The 16942-nt window shown below is 33.0% G+C and overlaps 1 protein-coding gene across 1 annotated transcript; it reads right to left on the bottom strand.

The window, feature by feature from the left end:
- Nucleotides 1–11187: 11187 nt before the first annotated feature.
- Nucleotides 11188–13388, bottom strand: LOC106328088 (WAT1-related protein At4g01450-like). Its single transcript, XM_013766450.1, has 6 exons — nt 13054–13388; nt 12833–12895; nt 12628–12744; nt 12146–12533; nt 11770–11921; nt 11188–11584 (listed from the first exon to the last, which is right to left on the bottom strand). Exons 1-6 carry the CDS (start codon nt 13236–13238, stop codon nt 11401–11403), a joined length of 1089 nt encoding a protein of 362 aa, XP_013621904.1. The 5' UTR covers nt 13239–13388; the 3' UTR covers nt 11188–11400.
- Between the last annotated feature and the right edge of the window lie 3554 nt (nt 13389–16942).

Consider the following 16942-nt stretch of genomic DNA (forward strand, 5'->3'; position numbering starts at 1 on the left):
ACTTTATTATCTGATTGTTTGAAGCTTTTCGGTTTATATGTAACGATGTTATTAGTTTCTTTTGATCTGAATGTCTTTTTTGCATTTTCTTAGGTATACGGTTCTTTTTCACTCACCACATATGTACCATGAGGCCAAACACGCTTTTGCTCACCATCTCTTTAACGTTTGGCTTTATGAAATAGTATCTTATTGTTGTGCTCTTTGATTGAAATAGTTTCAACATGTAAGCAATGACAAATATGATCTTCAGATTCAAAACTTATTTTATAGTATGATTGGAACATCTTATAGACTCAAAACTACTTCTCAGACTATTCATGATAGCCTTCATAATTATGTACTAAACATTTCAAAACAATTCGAAATTTGCAGGTTTTTTCTGATTCATCTAGCTGTAACAAGTCATCTTGTGATACAAGTGCTTTTTCAGTTCTCTTGAATTTTATTCGAAATTTATCTCCTCTTCATATAAGGATTTCACAAACCAACATAGTAGTTGGTCATGTTGTGCAAAGAGAACAATAAATACATCGTTTCATACCTCTTTTCTTTTGTGTGGGTTTTGTATGTTTTTTCTTTCTTATACTGTTCATGATAGTTTTCCAAAATATATACTAATTCTTCCAAAACAACTCAATTTGACATGTTCTTCCTAATAAATGTGCTTTTGTAATTAAATACTGATACTATAGCACACAAACATCGAGTGGTATGATATGTACCAATGTAGTAAGCCAACTTTGTTTTATAATCATTTTGAACTTCTAAAAGTGTTCTTTTAATGAATTTCTACTTTATCAGACTACTCATGATAGTGTTCCTGATTGTGTACCAAACCTTCTAAAACAATTCAAAATTTGTAGGTTCTTCATGTTTCTTTTTCTAGTTGTAACAAGTCAACTTCTGATGCAAGTGCTTCTCAAGCTCTCGAGAATTCTATTAAAAATTATCTCTTATTCATATAGAGATTTCACCAACGAACATGGCAGATGGTCATATTGTGCAAGGAGGACAACAAATATGTCGTTTCACACCTCTTTTGTGTGGGTTTTGTATGATTTTCTTCTTTCTTAGACTGTTCATGGTAGATTTCCTAAATATGTACTAATCCTTCCAAAATAATTGAATTTTGCATGTTCTTCCTAATAATGTGCTTTTGTAGTTAAATGTTGATACTATAGCACACAAACATGTAGTGGTATGATATGTACCAATGTAGTAAGCCAACTTTGTTTTTTAAACAATAAGAGCTTCTAAATGTGGTTTTTGTATGAATTTCTATTTTCTCAGAGTATTCATGATAGTGTTCCTAATTGTATACAAACCTTCCAAAACAATTCAAAATTTGCAGGCACTTCCTGATTTTTCTAGTTGTAACAAATACTAATTCAAATGCTCCTTCAGCTTTCGTGAATTCTATCAAAAATTATTTCTTATTCACATAGAGATTTCACCAACCAACATGGTAGATGGTCATATTGTGCAAGAAGAACAACAAATATGTTGTTTCACACCTCTTTTGTGTGAGTTTTTTTTAATGATTTTCTTCTTTCTTAGAATGTTCATGATGGCTTTCCTAAATATGTACGAATCCTTCCAGAACAATTCGAATTTTGCTTGTTCTTCTTAACAAAGGTGCTTTGTAGTTAAATGAAGACTCTTTCGGTTCTTTTGAATGGTATTCAAGATTTTACTCATGTCCATATAGGAATTTCACGAACAACAAAAGGAATTGTTCGTACTGTGCAGGGAGAACAACATGTACATCATGATTTTATTCTTTCTTAGACTATTCATGATAGCATTTCTAATTATGTACTAAGCCTTTGAGAACAACTCGAATTTTGCAGATTTTTCTTTATGAAAGTGTCTCTGCAGTTCCTTTAAATGTTATTCTAGATTTTAGTTATGTCCATATAGGACTTTCACAACCACGAGAGGAGATGGTGATATTAAAGGCAAATAGCTATTTTAAGAGCAAGAGAGAGTTAATGTTGAGGATGAAGAAATGAGCTTTAGAGTGGAAGTTGGAGTACAAGACTAAATCGTCTAACAAGTCAAGACTCATATACTGTTTTGGAAAGTCTTCCTAAACATATCACATTCTATCCATAATTGATTATGTTTTTCCTATTTTTTGGTTTTGTAAACTCATCCTGAATGTATAACATGCTTTCTTAAAACAATATTAAATCTGTAAACGTTCTATAACCAACATAGATAAAGTTTTCATCATCTCTTACAATCTTCTTATGAACATTCCAGTCCAAGTTAACATTCATAGAAAAAAAAGTTCAAAAGCATAATTCTTAGATAAACAGAAAATTAGGGTCACATGTTAACTTTCTTTAAGGTTCCTTGAAATATTTATCCATAAACTGGTCGAAGATCTCACAACATAGCTTGCTCCTTAAGTCCATCGCATACTCATCATTAATACTGGACATGTTCTTCAATCCCAATGAGTGGCATTCGAGAGTCTTGACAACAAAGAGACCAATGTTGAAAGTAATATTTGTCTTACCTCAACTTAGACAGTGCTAGCCTAGTAGGGAATGCATCTCCCATCGCTATTCGTATCCTGCGTAAAAGAATATTTTTCTTGTTTAATATCGGACATCTCCCATCGCTACACATGCATGCTGGCCATTAATATGATGTTTAGATTGATGTTTAAATTTCTGATTCCTCGTAATCAGATGTATTCTCTTATGTTAACATTTCATACATATATATATATATTCAAATTATTATTCATGGCTGAAATTGATGTTTAAATAATTATTAGTCTAAACAATGGCTGAAATAGCATATATATGTCAAAATCAAGTAATGGTTGAGTTTTAGGCAAACACACTAAAAACTAACAAAATAAGAATGGCATGCAAACCATTTTTCAGTAAACGCACATAATTTAGGATCCAACTTTTTGAATCGCAAACCAGTTGCATTAAAAAGCTATTCTGACTGCATATTAGGATGTCTTCCGCGAGGTGTTCATGCTTGAGACAATTTTTAGAGCTAATCATGGGGGCAAGCCAATGTCTTTAGGGTATTTCTCGGTTTCACTGTGGTTCTTCTTTTGTGGCGAGTGGGTTGTATCGATTTTGATGTTTCCTCTGGTAAGCTTATTTGCTTGTAGTCTCAACCTCTCTTTTGATGTTTCTCGTTTTCTCTGCTTCTAGTAATCTTTGTACTGTTGTAAAAGACTGAAAATTGGTATTGAATTTTAACATCATTACCAAAAAATGGAAGAAAACTGAAAACAAAGATCATGCGATAAAAAATTATATCATACTAGATTATAATACAAATTTTAGTTTTAAAAAGTTATATAAATTACTTAACCAATGCTCTAACAGAGACTAATGCTCTAACAGATTATAATATAAATTTTAGTTTTAAAAATTTATATAATTACTTAAACTAGTGCTACTGAAAATTTCTTTAGTAATTTATAGAATTACTAAACCAATACTCTTAACTAGTAAACTCAACAGACCGAGCAACTCTAATGTTACAAGTAATAAGTTTACTTTACTGATAACTCTACACTTAATTTAATCTATATTATCACACAAATAAATCTACTAATCATAATAAATCTTCAAAATAAGTCTACTATTTGACCAGTAAGTTTATCATTAAAAACAAATCTATCATCACTAATAAATTTTCCATTCCAAAACATTCCTATAAGAAAAATAGCAATACTGTCGTTTTAAAATTAAGCATGTTTTTAGAAAATTAATCAGAGTTCCATGTAAAAAAATTAGATTATAAATATTGTCTAATATATAAATAATTTTCTACTCTACTTAATATAAATCATTTTGAGAAAGATTTAAATCAAATCCATGTAGGCTTTACCACTTAGATTCAGCATGTACAATAATATCATAACTAGGTAATAACTCGCGTCTTGCGTGGGATATATTTATTAGTTTCGTTATTTTTATTAAAACACATTAAATCTGTGAATCTGGATATCGATTCAGTTTTAAGTTATTTTTTGGATTTTAATCTCAAAAAATATAACATTTATTTTAAATTAATATTTATTTTGGTTTATTCGGTTAGAATGTTTGATTTTTTTGTTTTTTTTGGTAAAAATCAAAAATTACTATTATTTGTTTCTTTTCATATGAATTTTAGATAGTCGTCATGTCGAACCAATGGTTTCATGTCATAGATTGTAAACGAATAATAGTTCACCAATGGTTTCATATCATAGTTTGTAAACGGATAATAGTTCAAGAAAAAGAAAAGAAAATTATTAAGACAAATCATTTCACTACAATTTGGTTGGTAGTGAAAGAATCATTAAGAAAAAAATATTTTAACTTCCAGAAAAAATAGATACTTCAGTTGCGGTAAATATTTAGTTACAAAATGCTCACATCAAGGTGCGCATGTATGTGTATGTAAAAGTGTATAAAAATAATTGACAAATATATAAAGATATTGTTAATTATAATTAAAGACATTTTCGTTCAAAATAATACATGAGAGATAAAATTAAAATTAATTAAAAATTAAAAATGCCTTGACATTAGTGAATTTTTTTCATATACAGAAAATAGATTGTATTCGTAAATAGAGGTGGACACATATCGAATATCCGGGTATTTGGAAGCATTCATGTCGATTCAATTTTTAGCCACTTGGATAGTCGGTGACTCTGATATCCAAAATGATTTAGAATTTTAAAGAATATCCGATTTGATTCATATATAAAATAAAATTTTAAAAATAATTGAAAATTTTAATAATAACATTTTATTATAAAAATAAAGTATTATTTAACTTTTTAAATTTTAATACCTAATATAATAAATTTTATTCATAAAAATATTGTAAAGCTTATATAAACTATAATATATATTTAACATATATATATATAGTTCTGTACATATATGTATATATATGCATATAACAGATCGAATTAGATATCCGTTCCTAAAAATATTAGTATTCGTGATTTGCTTTTTTTTTTGATATTGTATTTTAGTATTTGATTTGCTTCGTAGAGTTACATATATCCATATTTTTTTGTTCAAATCAAAACGGATAACGAATCAAATCAAAATTTATAAATATTTTTCTCAACTTTATCCGTAAACAATAAAAATAATATATATATATATATATAGTTTATCTTTTGATTCGAACAGAAAAATCCAAAGTTTTATTGGAACCTTGCATGTGAGTTTTATATTAAAAAATACAAAGTATATAGTATGAATGCGTTAACATACTTATTATCAAATGAAGCTGCCACGTGTCTGTTATAGCGTGAATGAATTTATTACAATGTTTATCCTTTAATATATAAGAGATAATTCACATAGTAAGTCTACCAATCTGCAAATAAATCTACTAAGCCCAAAAAAACTACCATAACTAGCATGGTAATCTTATTTTTCTGGAGCACATATTTCTAAAAAGTTAGTGGAGACTAATTAAATAATTTTGAAAGATTAACATTTTCTAATAAAAACATATTTTCTAAGATTGTTTTAGGAAATCTTCTTTGTAACAAACTTTTTTCCAATTTATAATATTTATTTTGATTCTTTTATGGAGTTAAAATATGTGTATTAGAGTTTTTGTAAAATATATTATCGTGACTTTTCAGGTTATAGATTAATAAAAAACAAAAAGAATCGAATTAGTTGTAAATAAGCAAACAAGGATGCAAATATGTGCATATGCGAAGTTTAGAAATTGATAGGGGACTTCCTAAAAATGATTTAAGCTCTTTTTTGCCCAAGATAAATATTGAGTTAGCTTTTTAACGCAACTGGTTTGCGATTCCAAAAGTTGGATCCTAAATTATGTGCATTTAGTGAAAAATGCTTTGCATGCCATTCTTATTTTTAGTTTTTTTAGTGTTTGCCTAACACTCAACCATTACGTGATTTTGACATATATATATATGCTATTTCTAACTCAATATTTAAAAATAACGTTTAAAGTATACGTATAATCCCACTAATAGCATGAGAAGTTCCCTTGTTCGGCTGTAAAGTATATGAGGTTACGAGGATCAGATCATCGTCCGATCCTAGATGATCTCACTAAACCAACGAGAAAATAAAAAAACAATTCAAATTTGATAAACATTGGCCGGATAATGAAGTACTAAGGCAAGTAATTTTTGAGGGCTGGAAATCACTAGATCTTCCTCATGATGCAAATATTATGGAGCATATTTCGAGTTGTAGAAAAGGCTTACGCCAGTGGAGGACACAACATAATGTGAACTCAACAAAACAAGTGGAGGAACTTGATAGGCCATGGATTTTACCCACTTTTAACCATGGTTTATAAGTGTTTTAATAACTAACTACTACTATATAGAGTCAATTTATAGTATTTACAGGTTCATTGACGATTTGGAAGAAAGTGATGATTTTGGTGTCTTTTGGAGCCTTTTTGAGTGCAAAGCTGCACAGACGCGTCAGATGTTTAGCTATGTATAGAGACCTTCCCACCGTTAGATTGAGCCCATCTTTTTACACAAGATAGAGATTTGAGTTAGATTTCCAATGCCGCCGGTTTGTGGTCAATAAAAATCCTGTAACAAAAGTTATGCCCATTTTACTGAAGAGTGGTCAGTCTGCCTCGCGAAACGAAGCTGACGAGGAGATGAAGGACTGTCGATCGATGAAACAGCATTTGTGTCGATCGACGGTGATGCCATAGTATGGGCTGGGCATATTTTATGACCGCTGATACCCAGAAGCAACCACAAATTACCAGAATACCCTTGGACGACCTAAAACTTTATTTATTTGTTTTCTAAGCCATTGTTGACGAAAATGTTTCTTTTATTCATAGTTCTAGGTTAGAAAAGAAGAGAGGAACTCCTTGAGAGTCCTCTTGTAACTCCATTGGTTTTATAATATCAATTGCAATTTCTTATCTATTCTTCTATGATTTTTTGTGACAACTTCATGTCTGAATAAATCCATCTGTTATGTTTTGGGGTACCAACTATAGATTCCTAAGTTGTGATATTCATCTTTAGCCTTGGCATTAATGCATGTTTCTAGATTAGCTACCTAGAACTTGTCCTAGGAGTTGTAGACATAAGCGATAGCTTGCATCTCACCCTGAATTCATCCTAACTGAGCTAAGATTGCTAGAGTAAGGCGATAGCTGATCTAAGAAGCTTAGTGAGCACATTTAACAGCACATTAAAGCTTGACCAAACGCGTCGATCGATATTCCAATAGAATAATCGGTCGACGGTTCATCAAGTGTATCGGTCGATATTCCTATAGAATCATCGATCGATACGGGTCAATAGACAAACCTAGAAAGCGAAAGCCTAATGGTTTGTTATTAAGTGTTGAGTTCTATAATATCATGCATACAACTTGTTAGGCATCTGTAGGATTATAATCCTGATTTCCTGAATAGAAACCTTAAGTCTAACAAACCATCCTTCCACCAAAACCCCAATCAAATCAATCGAGCAATTGACTTGCTCACAAACTTGCAACTTTACATTAAATCATTAAATCAACCTAGCTTAATCAATCTGATTAGATTTATTTGGTTCCCTAGCTCCCTGTGAATTCGATCCCTAAGTACTACAACTCGACATCTTATTTGAGAGAGTATAAATCACTCCTTAGGGTAATTTGAGTGATATCAGAACTTAAAGAGAAGGTGGAAGGTCTGTACTCGAATGATGATGCTACAGCCGGAGAAATATCAGCTGCTTTAAAGGAACTATCTGAGGCTCTTAAGGCAGAGAAGATGTTCTGAAAACAAAAAAAGTCGGATCTTTTGGTTAAGAGAAGGCGAAAGAAACACATTTTTTCCATGTTCTGACAAAGCAAAGGAGAGCGAGGAATAAAATCACTCAGCTTTTAGATGCAAATGGGAATATTGTTGAGGATGAGGAAGGACTGATAGCAATTGGTACTAGTTATTTTATGCAAATATTTGAATCCTCTAATCCAGAAGACATTGAGGAAGCATTTTCTGGGGTATCCACTACGATTACTGAGTCAAATAATGAGAATCTTACAGCTCCGGTTACTGAATGGAAAGTCAAATTAGCACTATTTGCTATGCATCAAGAGAAGGCTCCAGGACCAGATGGGATGACAGCTCGATTTTATCAAAAATTTTGCGATATTGTAAAGGAAGATTTAACTCATATGGTTAATCTATTCCTTTTTGAAGGATCGATGGCAAGTGAACTAAATGATACAAATATCTGCCATATCCCGAAGATACCCAGACCGAATGAGATGTCTCAGTTCCGCCCCATTAGCTTGTGTAGTGTTAGCTACAAGATAATCTCTAGGGTCTTATGCCAGAGACTGAAGAAAGTTCTTCCAGACAGAATCTCAGAAGATCTCAGACAATATTATGATTGCCCATGAAATGTTTTATGCTCTGAGAACAAAACCAAGTGGACGTAATAAAAGGATGGCCATTGAAACGAATATGAGTAAGGCGTATGATAGGATGGAATGGTCGTTCATCGAAGATGTTATGCGAAAGATGGGATTCTCAGAAACTTGGATTGAATGGATTATGTGTTGCATCACTTCGGTTAAGTACAAGGTTCTTATGAATGGTCAACCAAAGGAAAATGTTGTTCCCAAGAGAGGTCTATGACAAAGAGATCTTTTTTCTCCTCTCATTTTTATTCTATGCACGGAAGCGCTCGTTAGCTTTCTTAATCATGCAGAGAACCAAGGGAAGATAATGGGTATGTGTGTTACACGCGCGTGTCCCTTAGTATCTCACCTTCTCTTTGCTGATGATAGTTTTTTTCTGTAAGGCGGAGCCCTGTGAATGTGAAGAAGTGATGAAAGTAGTCAGGAAATATGGACAAGCCTCAGGTCAATGTATCAATTTCGACAAATCCTCTCTACTCTTTGGTAAGAGGATTGGAGCAAACGTTAGACAACAGATCAAAAATACGTCTGGAATACAAAACAAAGGAGGAACGAGGACGTACTTAGGAATTCCAGAGGATATTAGCGGATCTAAATGTAAACTCTTTGCATTCCTCAAGGATAAATTAATGAATAGAGTGAACGGATGGAATGGTAGATGGCTCTCAAAAGGAGAAAAGGAGGTTTTGATTAAATCCATCTTGTTAGCTCTTCTGACATATGTTATGTCTGCATTCCTGCTACTGTTGGAGATATGTGAAAATCTCGCAAGTGCCATTGCACAATTCTGGTGCAGTTCAAATCCCTCAAATAGAGGAATTCATTGGGCCAAATGGGAAAAGATCTGTTTACCAAGGGAGGAGGTCGGGATTGGTTTTCGTATGATCCATGAGTTCAACCTGGCTTTACTAGCAAAACAACTATGGAGGATAATTCAATACCCTGATTCGTTAGTGGCTCGTGTTTTGAAGGGAATGTACTACAGTATGAGTTCGCCTTTACGAATAATCTCTGTAAGCAGCCCATCCTATGTGTGGACCAGTATTTCAGTTTGTCGAAAACTACTACTATTGGGAATCAGGCAGAAGATACATTTTGGATATGAGATCAAGGTGTGGGAGGATCCTTGGATCCCTACAACACCAGCTGGACCGGCTCGTCCTTCAGCCCCAGTTTTGCACCTGAACATGAGAGTCAGCAACCTTATTGATCAGGAATCGAAGGAATGGGATGTTCGACTACTGGAGGATTATGTTGCCTCTGCTGATATACCTTTCATAAGAAGTTTGGCCATAAGCTCAGTTCATCGTCGTGACACATTATATTGGAACTACACTAAAAATAGCCAGTACATGGTTAAATCTGGATATTGGGTAGCTCAGAACTTATTGAAGGCTGAAAAAGAGAAGGAGGTACTGGAGCCCAGTATAACCAAGCTTCAAGCTTGGACGATAAAAGCGCCTCAGAAAATATGTCATCTTATATGGCAACTGATAACAGTTCATTGGCAGTAATGAGAAATTTGATACGGCGTAATATGAGATGCGATAACTATTGCTCGCGATGTGGAGAACCAGAAGAGTCTGTTACTTATGCCATCTTCGAATGTCGGCCAGCTCTACAAGCTTGATCCCTATCAGCAATACCAACAAGTCCAAATATATTTCCGGTGCCGAGTGTTTATGCTAATATGGATTATCTATTATGGAGAAAGAACATCATTGTCGAGCCAGAATTAGACAGAGATTCTTGTCCCTGGATAATCTGGTATATTTGGAAGGTCCGAAATGACAAGCTCTTTAAGGGGATAGGCAGGGATCCACTGGAACTAGTTCGTTATGCAGAGAGTGAGTGTCAAGCCTGGTTCAACGCAAATGAGATGGTGTCACCTATTCCACAAGATCCCATTATTGAGGAACCCCAAGTCTTAAGCTTGGGTAATATATGCATGATAGATGGGTCTTAGACATCTACATCACAATTCAGTGGGTGTGGATGGGTTTGGATGGACAGCTTGGAGAAGGTTTAACTTATAGGGACACGAAATTACCCATGACGTGAGTCTGCCTTACATTCAGAAGTGGAAGCACTACAATGGACGATGGAGAGTATGCTCCAGCATTCAACATGTCAGAGGTTTGGGACGGATTGCAAAGACTTAATCGCCTTGATTAAGGAGGCTCATGCTTGACCAATCTTTGCAACAGAATTGGAGAGGATAGAGACTCTGAAAATATGCTTTCCGGACTTCAAAATCATTCATATTCCACGAGCGAAAAATCATATTTCGGACTCTTTAACTAGGAATGTGAGGTCTTTCTACAGAGATCTATGTTTTATTGGTTGTTTTATACCGTTCTGGTTACCCAGATCAACTGAAGTTTGAGAAATAAAATAACTTTTCGTTATTAAAAAAAAAAAGAAAAAAAAACATTTGTTGTTTAATTTTTTCGAAATTGAAAAAGGTGTCGGTAGTTCACGAGAATCTCTCGCAAACTTTATTTATTCTATTTCAAATCTCTTCTTTTTTTTATTATGTCAGTCATCACCGCTAAAACTTGACACATAGTGAAATCTTCGAAGGAATGTAAGACCATTCATCGATGGCCGTGGAGACCTGATCGATTCGAACAAAACAGATGAGATATTTTGTAGTATCATTACAACTAAATGACTCGATAAAACAGTCTACTCATTTGGTTTACGATGCTTTTTAATTATGTAATGGGATATAGAATAAATCATTCAGTATATTAAAGTCATCACGTTTGATACCGTTTATTATATATAAATATATTACAATATCCAAATGAGCCCCTAGGAAAGTAAACTCCAAAGAGTTTAAACATTGCACCACATGTGATAAAATCCTCTGATCAATATTCAAAGGAACATTTCAAAACCTTTTTCATATTTTTAGTGATTTTTCAAGATGGCATGTCGGTCCTTCTAGTTGAACGTAAGGATTTGATCAAGGAGTCATGGGGATAACCAAAAGATTGCCTAATTTGTTAACATTTGTATGATCTTCCTCTTCCTTTCGTTCTTCCACGGTGTTTGTGGGTAACTTATTGATCTCACAATCATCTATTTGTTTGCTCTTGCTCCATAAAAATACGTATAAACCGATCACCACCACCACAGATCCGATTATGCTGCATCACAAAAAAAAACAGTACAAAAATTCAGTATCTCTTCTAGAAGAGTTCCATATTAATATCAGTTGAAAGTTAATGCAATGATCAATGTTTCGTATTTGATAAACTAAGTATATTCTTTTCAGTATGAAAGTTCTATATATCAAATACGCATTGTTTTCTTTTAGGGAATACATCCTTACCTTCCCAAATAAATCATACGATGAAATATCAAGAAATCGAACAAGGTTGCAGACATAAGCATGACAGGAGTAAATGCTGAGGTAAAGACAGGTCCTCGTTGTTTAATACACCATGATATTCCCACCGTACACATTCCTTGTGCAACCACTCCCTATAAAATATACGTACACCCAGTTTATTAATGTTAAAATAATTTTGAATCCAAAACTGAAATCCAGACTAAACCTCGAGCATATGAAGCACCGTATATTCTTGTTATTAAAGATGTGGCCAACCGTAATTAAAATAGTGAAAATTTTCAACCCGAAACTAGGTTGAATCACCAAATTATATATTCACACATATCGATGACAATTTGTATATACATGAATGTACCGCTATAATTATGGTGATGATGGTGAGTCTGTCTTTGAGGATCCATTCTTCCACATTTCTAGTCTTGATCAAGCTAAGAAGGGCGCATTGAAGCGTACCGAAAGCAGATAAAATAACGGTGCTCGAGTATGGACAAGGGTAATTCACGTTGACTTTGGCTTGTATAAGCATCCAAGAACTGAAAAACATAACTGATATGAATAAAAATATACAACCTTTGGTCCAATGCGCATGTTTTGTGAGATGGTTTAAAGTCGATGCTTGTTCTTGAGAGTTTGTTAATGGAATGCCTTGGTACATCGTAAGAACTAAAGCTCCTCCTAAGCTTATCATAGTTCCAAGAACGATGCAATATCCCACTTTTGTTTTCATATTTAGCTTTTCGAACCTGTAATTTGTTTTTATAGTATACAATTCAAACAATGACAAAGGAATACTTATTTTAAATTGTTAAAGATATGTTGACTAGTAAATAAATGTACCTAAATATCAAAGCCATAATGAAAGTAAGGGCAGGCATTATCGCCGTGAAGGCAGATCCCAATGTGGCAGAAGTATAGGTGAGTCCGAGTAAGTAGAAATATAGTACCAAGCTCGCCCTGACAAAAATATATTATAATAAAAGATGAAGTTCTTGTAGACAAAATAGACGAAACAATGAGTTCATGGATTAAAACTGAAACTTACCCAAAAAGAGCACTGATGAAAAGCTGGCACGAAATGCTTATGGTAAGTTTCGGCCTTGTTTTCCTGATGGAGCATTGAAATTAACTTTAAAAATAAAGATGAATTTTAAAAACTTTGCTGAGTTTTCTAACAGGTAACGCAATGTGAATAATGAAAAAAATAAGAAACATAATTGTTAACAAAAAAAAAGGAACATAATTAAAAACAAAAATTAGACTTACCGTTCCCAAAAATAAGCGATCGGAAGAAGGAAAAAGGTGGAAATACCCAAACGATAGGTAGCAATAACCATATGATTAATGCCTCCATCAAGAACTTTCTTAATCAAAGCGTTAACCATCCCATTAATCATGTGAATCACAGTCATCATGATCAGCGGTGCCCATTTTCCATCGATATAACCCATGATCAGTAAGTTAATTAACTATTTGTTAATTACTTAATCAAGCCCCCTTCTCTAGCTGCCTCTCTCTCTCTCTCCCTCTTCTCAATAAATGTATGTTCTATATCTTCTTTGATAACTTGTTCCTGTAGTGAAGCAGAGAGACCAGGTAGATATATTTATATACTATCATAGATATATGATATATCATAAGATAAGAAATGTTATGCAGCTTATATATAATATAATTTATTTATTGAAATGTTAGCTATCAATTTGTAAACACGTGAACACATCTTTTTTTTCTTTGAAATGTTTAGCAGCTTATATATAATATAATTTATTTATTTATTGCGTGGAAAGAGCTACTAGTTCGATAAAGAATTTAGTTAGGAGTTAGAAAACTGAAATTTTAGCTTAATCTAATGTTTCTTTGTTCATATAGGCTATATGTTTGTTTACTCAAATTAGGAACTATAATTCTAACTTGTTAATTATTAATAATAAGAGTATAATCAGAAAATGGAATGTGCGTCCTATAAATTCAACAGGCGTCTTAACTTCTAAGCTTATATAAAAAAATAAAGGGTGTTTCAAATTTTAGTTTTGCTTAATTATTAAAATAAAATTTCCTTTGTTACATAAAATGATTTTTAGCTTTATCCAACTTTAACTTTTTGGAATGATGAAATTGGCCTCTATTAATTAACAACGCAAGCACTTGTTAATTTCACTAGTACGTAGCTTTATGAAAATAATGAAGAATTGAATATCAATGGAAGATCAAAAAATTAATAAATATCAAGCTTGGAAGTTAAGGAAAAGAAAAAAATTTGGTCGGAGTAAAACTTTGGAAATGATGGTTCTAGCAACAACCTGGGTCGAATATCGGGCAAAGAATTGGCCGTGCTTTTAGATGGCTAGTTTTAAAATTTAGCATGGTGAATATGTTAATTTTGTTTTATCAGTCACGTGAAGTAGTATGTCGTACGTAACAACTTATATGCTTCAAAAATAACGTATGCTTTCAAAGAAGTTCGCCCTAGCAGTCTAAAGCAACTTTAACTGCCTTCACCTTTCGGCGAGTCACGCCAACGTCGTGAGAGGGTTTTTTTCCATTTTTGTTCATTCTCTACCGAGCTTTCAGCCATGGTTTGTAGGAAAAAGTAAGGTGGAGAGGCGTTAGCCGGGCCATTAGTCTTCACGACGGCAAGCCGCTGGATTCTCATCGCTCTAGATGTGGCTCTGCTTGAGAAATCTAATAATAGCTTAGGGCATGATTAACCCCAGTCTCTTAGCCGAGATTCTTAATTCATGATTTGACTTTATTTTATTTTATTTTATTTTTTTTACACTTTTCGGCTAAGAGATAGGTTCTTATATCTCTTATTTAAGAGACGGTTCTTAGCTTTTCTTAGTTAAAAATTAAGAAAAGCTAAGAACCGTCTTTTAACCGAAATTAGGAACCCCAGTTAAAAGACTGGGGTTAATCATGGTCTTAGGACTGGTTGTTTAACAACTCTAACTTATTAGTCTAGGATCTTAATAGTTAAAATTGTCAATTCTACCAAGTAGTGAATGCTTTATGCTTTATGCTTTAAATATGGTATCATCAGCAGCTGGTTTCGAACACTGATAATTCAGATTTCAACCACATAAATAAAGAACAAAACTTGGGTTCACCTCTGTGGTGAACTCTTAAATTCACATCAACTCTCTACACCAATTAAAGTGTCATGTAGGATTAGTTAAAAAGGAAATAAAATTAAAAAAAAAACAAGGAAAATATGTGAAAAAAATATAAAAGACGTTGTTGTCAAAGAAGAAAACGTGATCTCTATTGCCTCTGCCTCTTTCTTCTTCATCCTCACAGAGAAGATATGAAGCTTTATTTGTCAAGTTTAAGTCTCCAATTCTATGCTTTCAAATTTAATTTCAACTTTATCTTCTCGAAATCCAATCAAATCATGTTCTCTTATGAGATAGATAAACAATAATCTGCATCAATTTCTAAACCCTAAATCCTAAACCCAAATCGTAAACTCTAAACTTTATTTAGATGTATTAGGTTTGGGTTTAGAGTATTGAGTTTGGGTTTAGGGTTTACAGTTTGGGTTTGGGTTTGAGTTTAGGGTTTGCAGTTTGGGTTTAAGGTATAAGATTTGGATTTAGGGTATAGAATTGTATTTAAAAGCACATAATAAGAGACTCAAAGCTTGACAAATGAAGCTTCATATCTTTTATGTGAGGATGAAGAAGAAGAAGCCGACGTCTTTTATTTTTCAACTGTTTTTTTTTCTAATTTTGTTTTACTTAATCCTACGTGACATTTTAATTGGTTTAGAAGGTTGAGGTGAATTAGAGGATTCACCACAGGGGATTAACCCAAGTCTTGTACATAAATAAACTATAAATGCACGGTGAAATGTGCGGTAGTGTGTATCAAATTCACAAGAAACAAAAGTCACGTTAAAGATATGCGAGATAATAGATTTAGACCAAAAAGAAATTGAATTGGCTGGTTTCACTAAACGAAATAAAGACGATAAACATTTTTTTTGTCAACTTTTCCATTAACTGGAAAACCCAATGGGCATTACAAAGGAGAAGCATAAATAAACCCAATCCACCCTAATACAACTAAATTTAAGCACAACAATCGACCCAATACATTGAGGGTTGTTTTTGCCACGCATCCACCTCTTCCTCAGATGATGACACGCGTACGCTGATGTTACTTAACCAGGATGAAAATTCTGACACGACGCCGGCACCTCTTCGATTTCACCGTCGCCATCATCGGATCTATTCTGCTTCGCGGGAATCCTCTTTCGCTCTTCGCCGATGCTTCAATTGAAACTCTCTGCATCTTCGAATGATAACTCCACAGATTACTGAATCGATTCATAAGAGGAAACTTTATCGGACCGCTCATGTAACTCTACCGTGTCGCTTCTGAAACGTTCGAACTTAATCCTTCATCCTCCTTTCCAACAGAAAAGCTTTGCCCAAATGCTTAACGGCTAAAACAGAAGAGGCAAAGACTGATTTTCAAGCAAAATAATTCGAAGCATATCTTCCGATGAAAAAATAAGTTCAATTAGTTAAAATATTTTCAGTTCGGAAGTCTTTTGTAACATAAAATTCATTAGAAGAAGAAGTCTTTTAAATCCTAAATTTAATATCCGTCTCACAAGACTTCTCAAGAAGATTTTTTCAGAAGACAAGAAGATTTTTTCAGAAAAATTTGCTAATGAAGTCTAAAATCCTATTCAGATCTGAAAAATTTATATATCCAAATATTAAAATAGCTCTAAAGCACAAAAAAACTTCAAAATTAATTTTGTATGCTTATCTTCCGATGAAAAAATAAGTTCAATTAGTTAAATATTTTCAGTTCGGAAGACTTTTTAGTAAATTTTCTAACATAAAATTCACTAGAATAATAAATCTTATAAATCCTAAGAGCATCTTTATCCCTAGAACCAATTGAGATCTTTTAATTATTTGTTTAATAATAAATTTGTGTTAAAAACTTTAGTTAATAGACACTTAAATTTTTGTCTTCCATGGCAAGTTTTCTAAGTAAGAGTTTTTGCAAAAAATTGAAAGAACTTGAGAAGGAAGAATGAACTTGAGAAGGAACATTTGATCTTGTGAATACACTTTCATTATTCATATCATTTATACAAGTTTCTGATAATACAACCTTTTGTAATGGACGTTGA

This window comes from Brassica oleracea, chromosome C3 (genome assembly GCF_000695525.1).
Source record: "Brassica oleracea var. oleracea cultivar TO1000 chromosome C3, BOL, whole genome shotgun sequence".
Classification (NCBI taxonomy): Eukaryota; Viridiplantae; Streptophyta; class Magnoliopsida; order Brassicales; family Brassicaceae; genus Brassica; species Brassica oleracea.

Excerpts from the sequence above, each read along its gene's own strand:
- LOC106328088 (XM_013766450.1), bottom strand. The coding sequence starts at position 13,238 with ATGGGTTATATCGATGGAAAATGGGCACCGCTGATCATGATGACTGTG. Across the intron at positions 12,896-13,053 it reads ATCGCTTATTTTTGGGAACG|GAAAACAAGGCCGAAACTTA; the intron begins GTAAGTCTAATT and ends ATGCTCCATCAG. Across the intron at positions 11,922-12,145 it reads TCATCACCATAATTATAGCG|GGAGTGGTTGCACAAGGAAT; the intron begins GTACATTCATGT and ends TATATTTTATAG.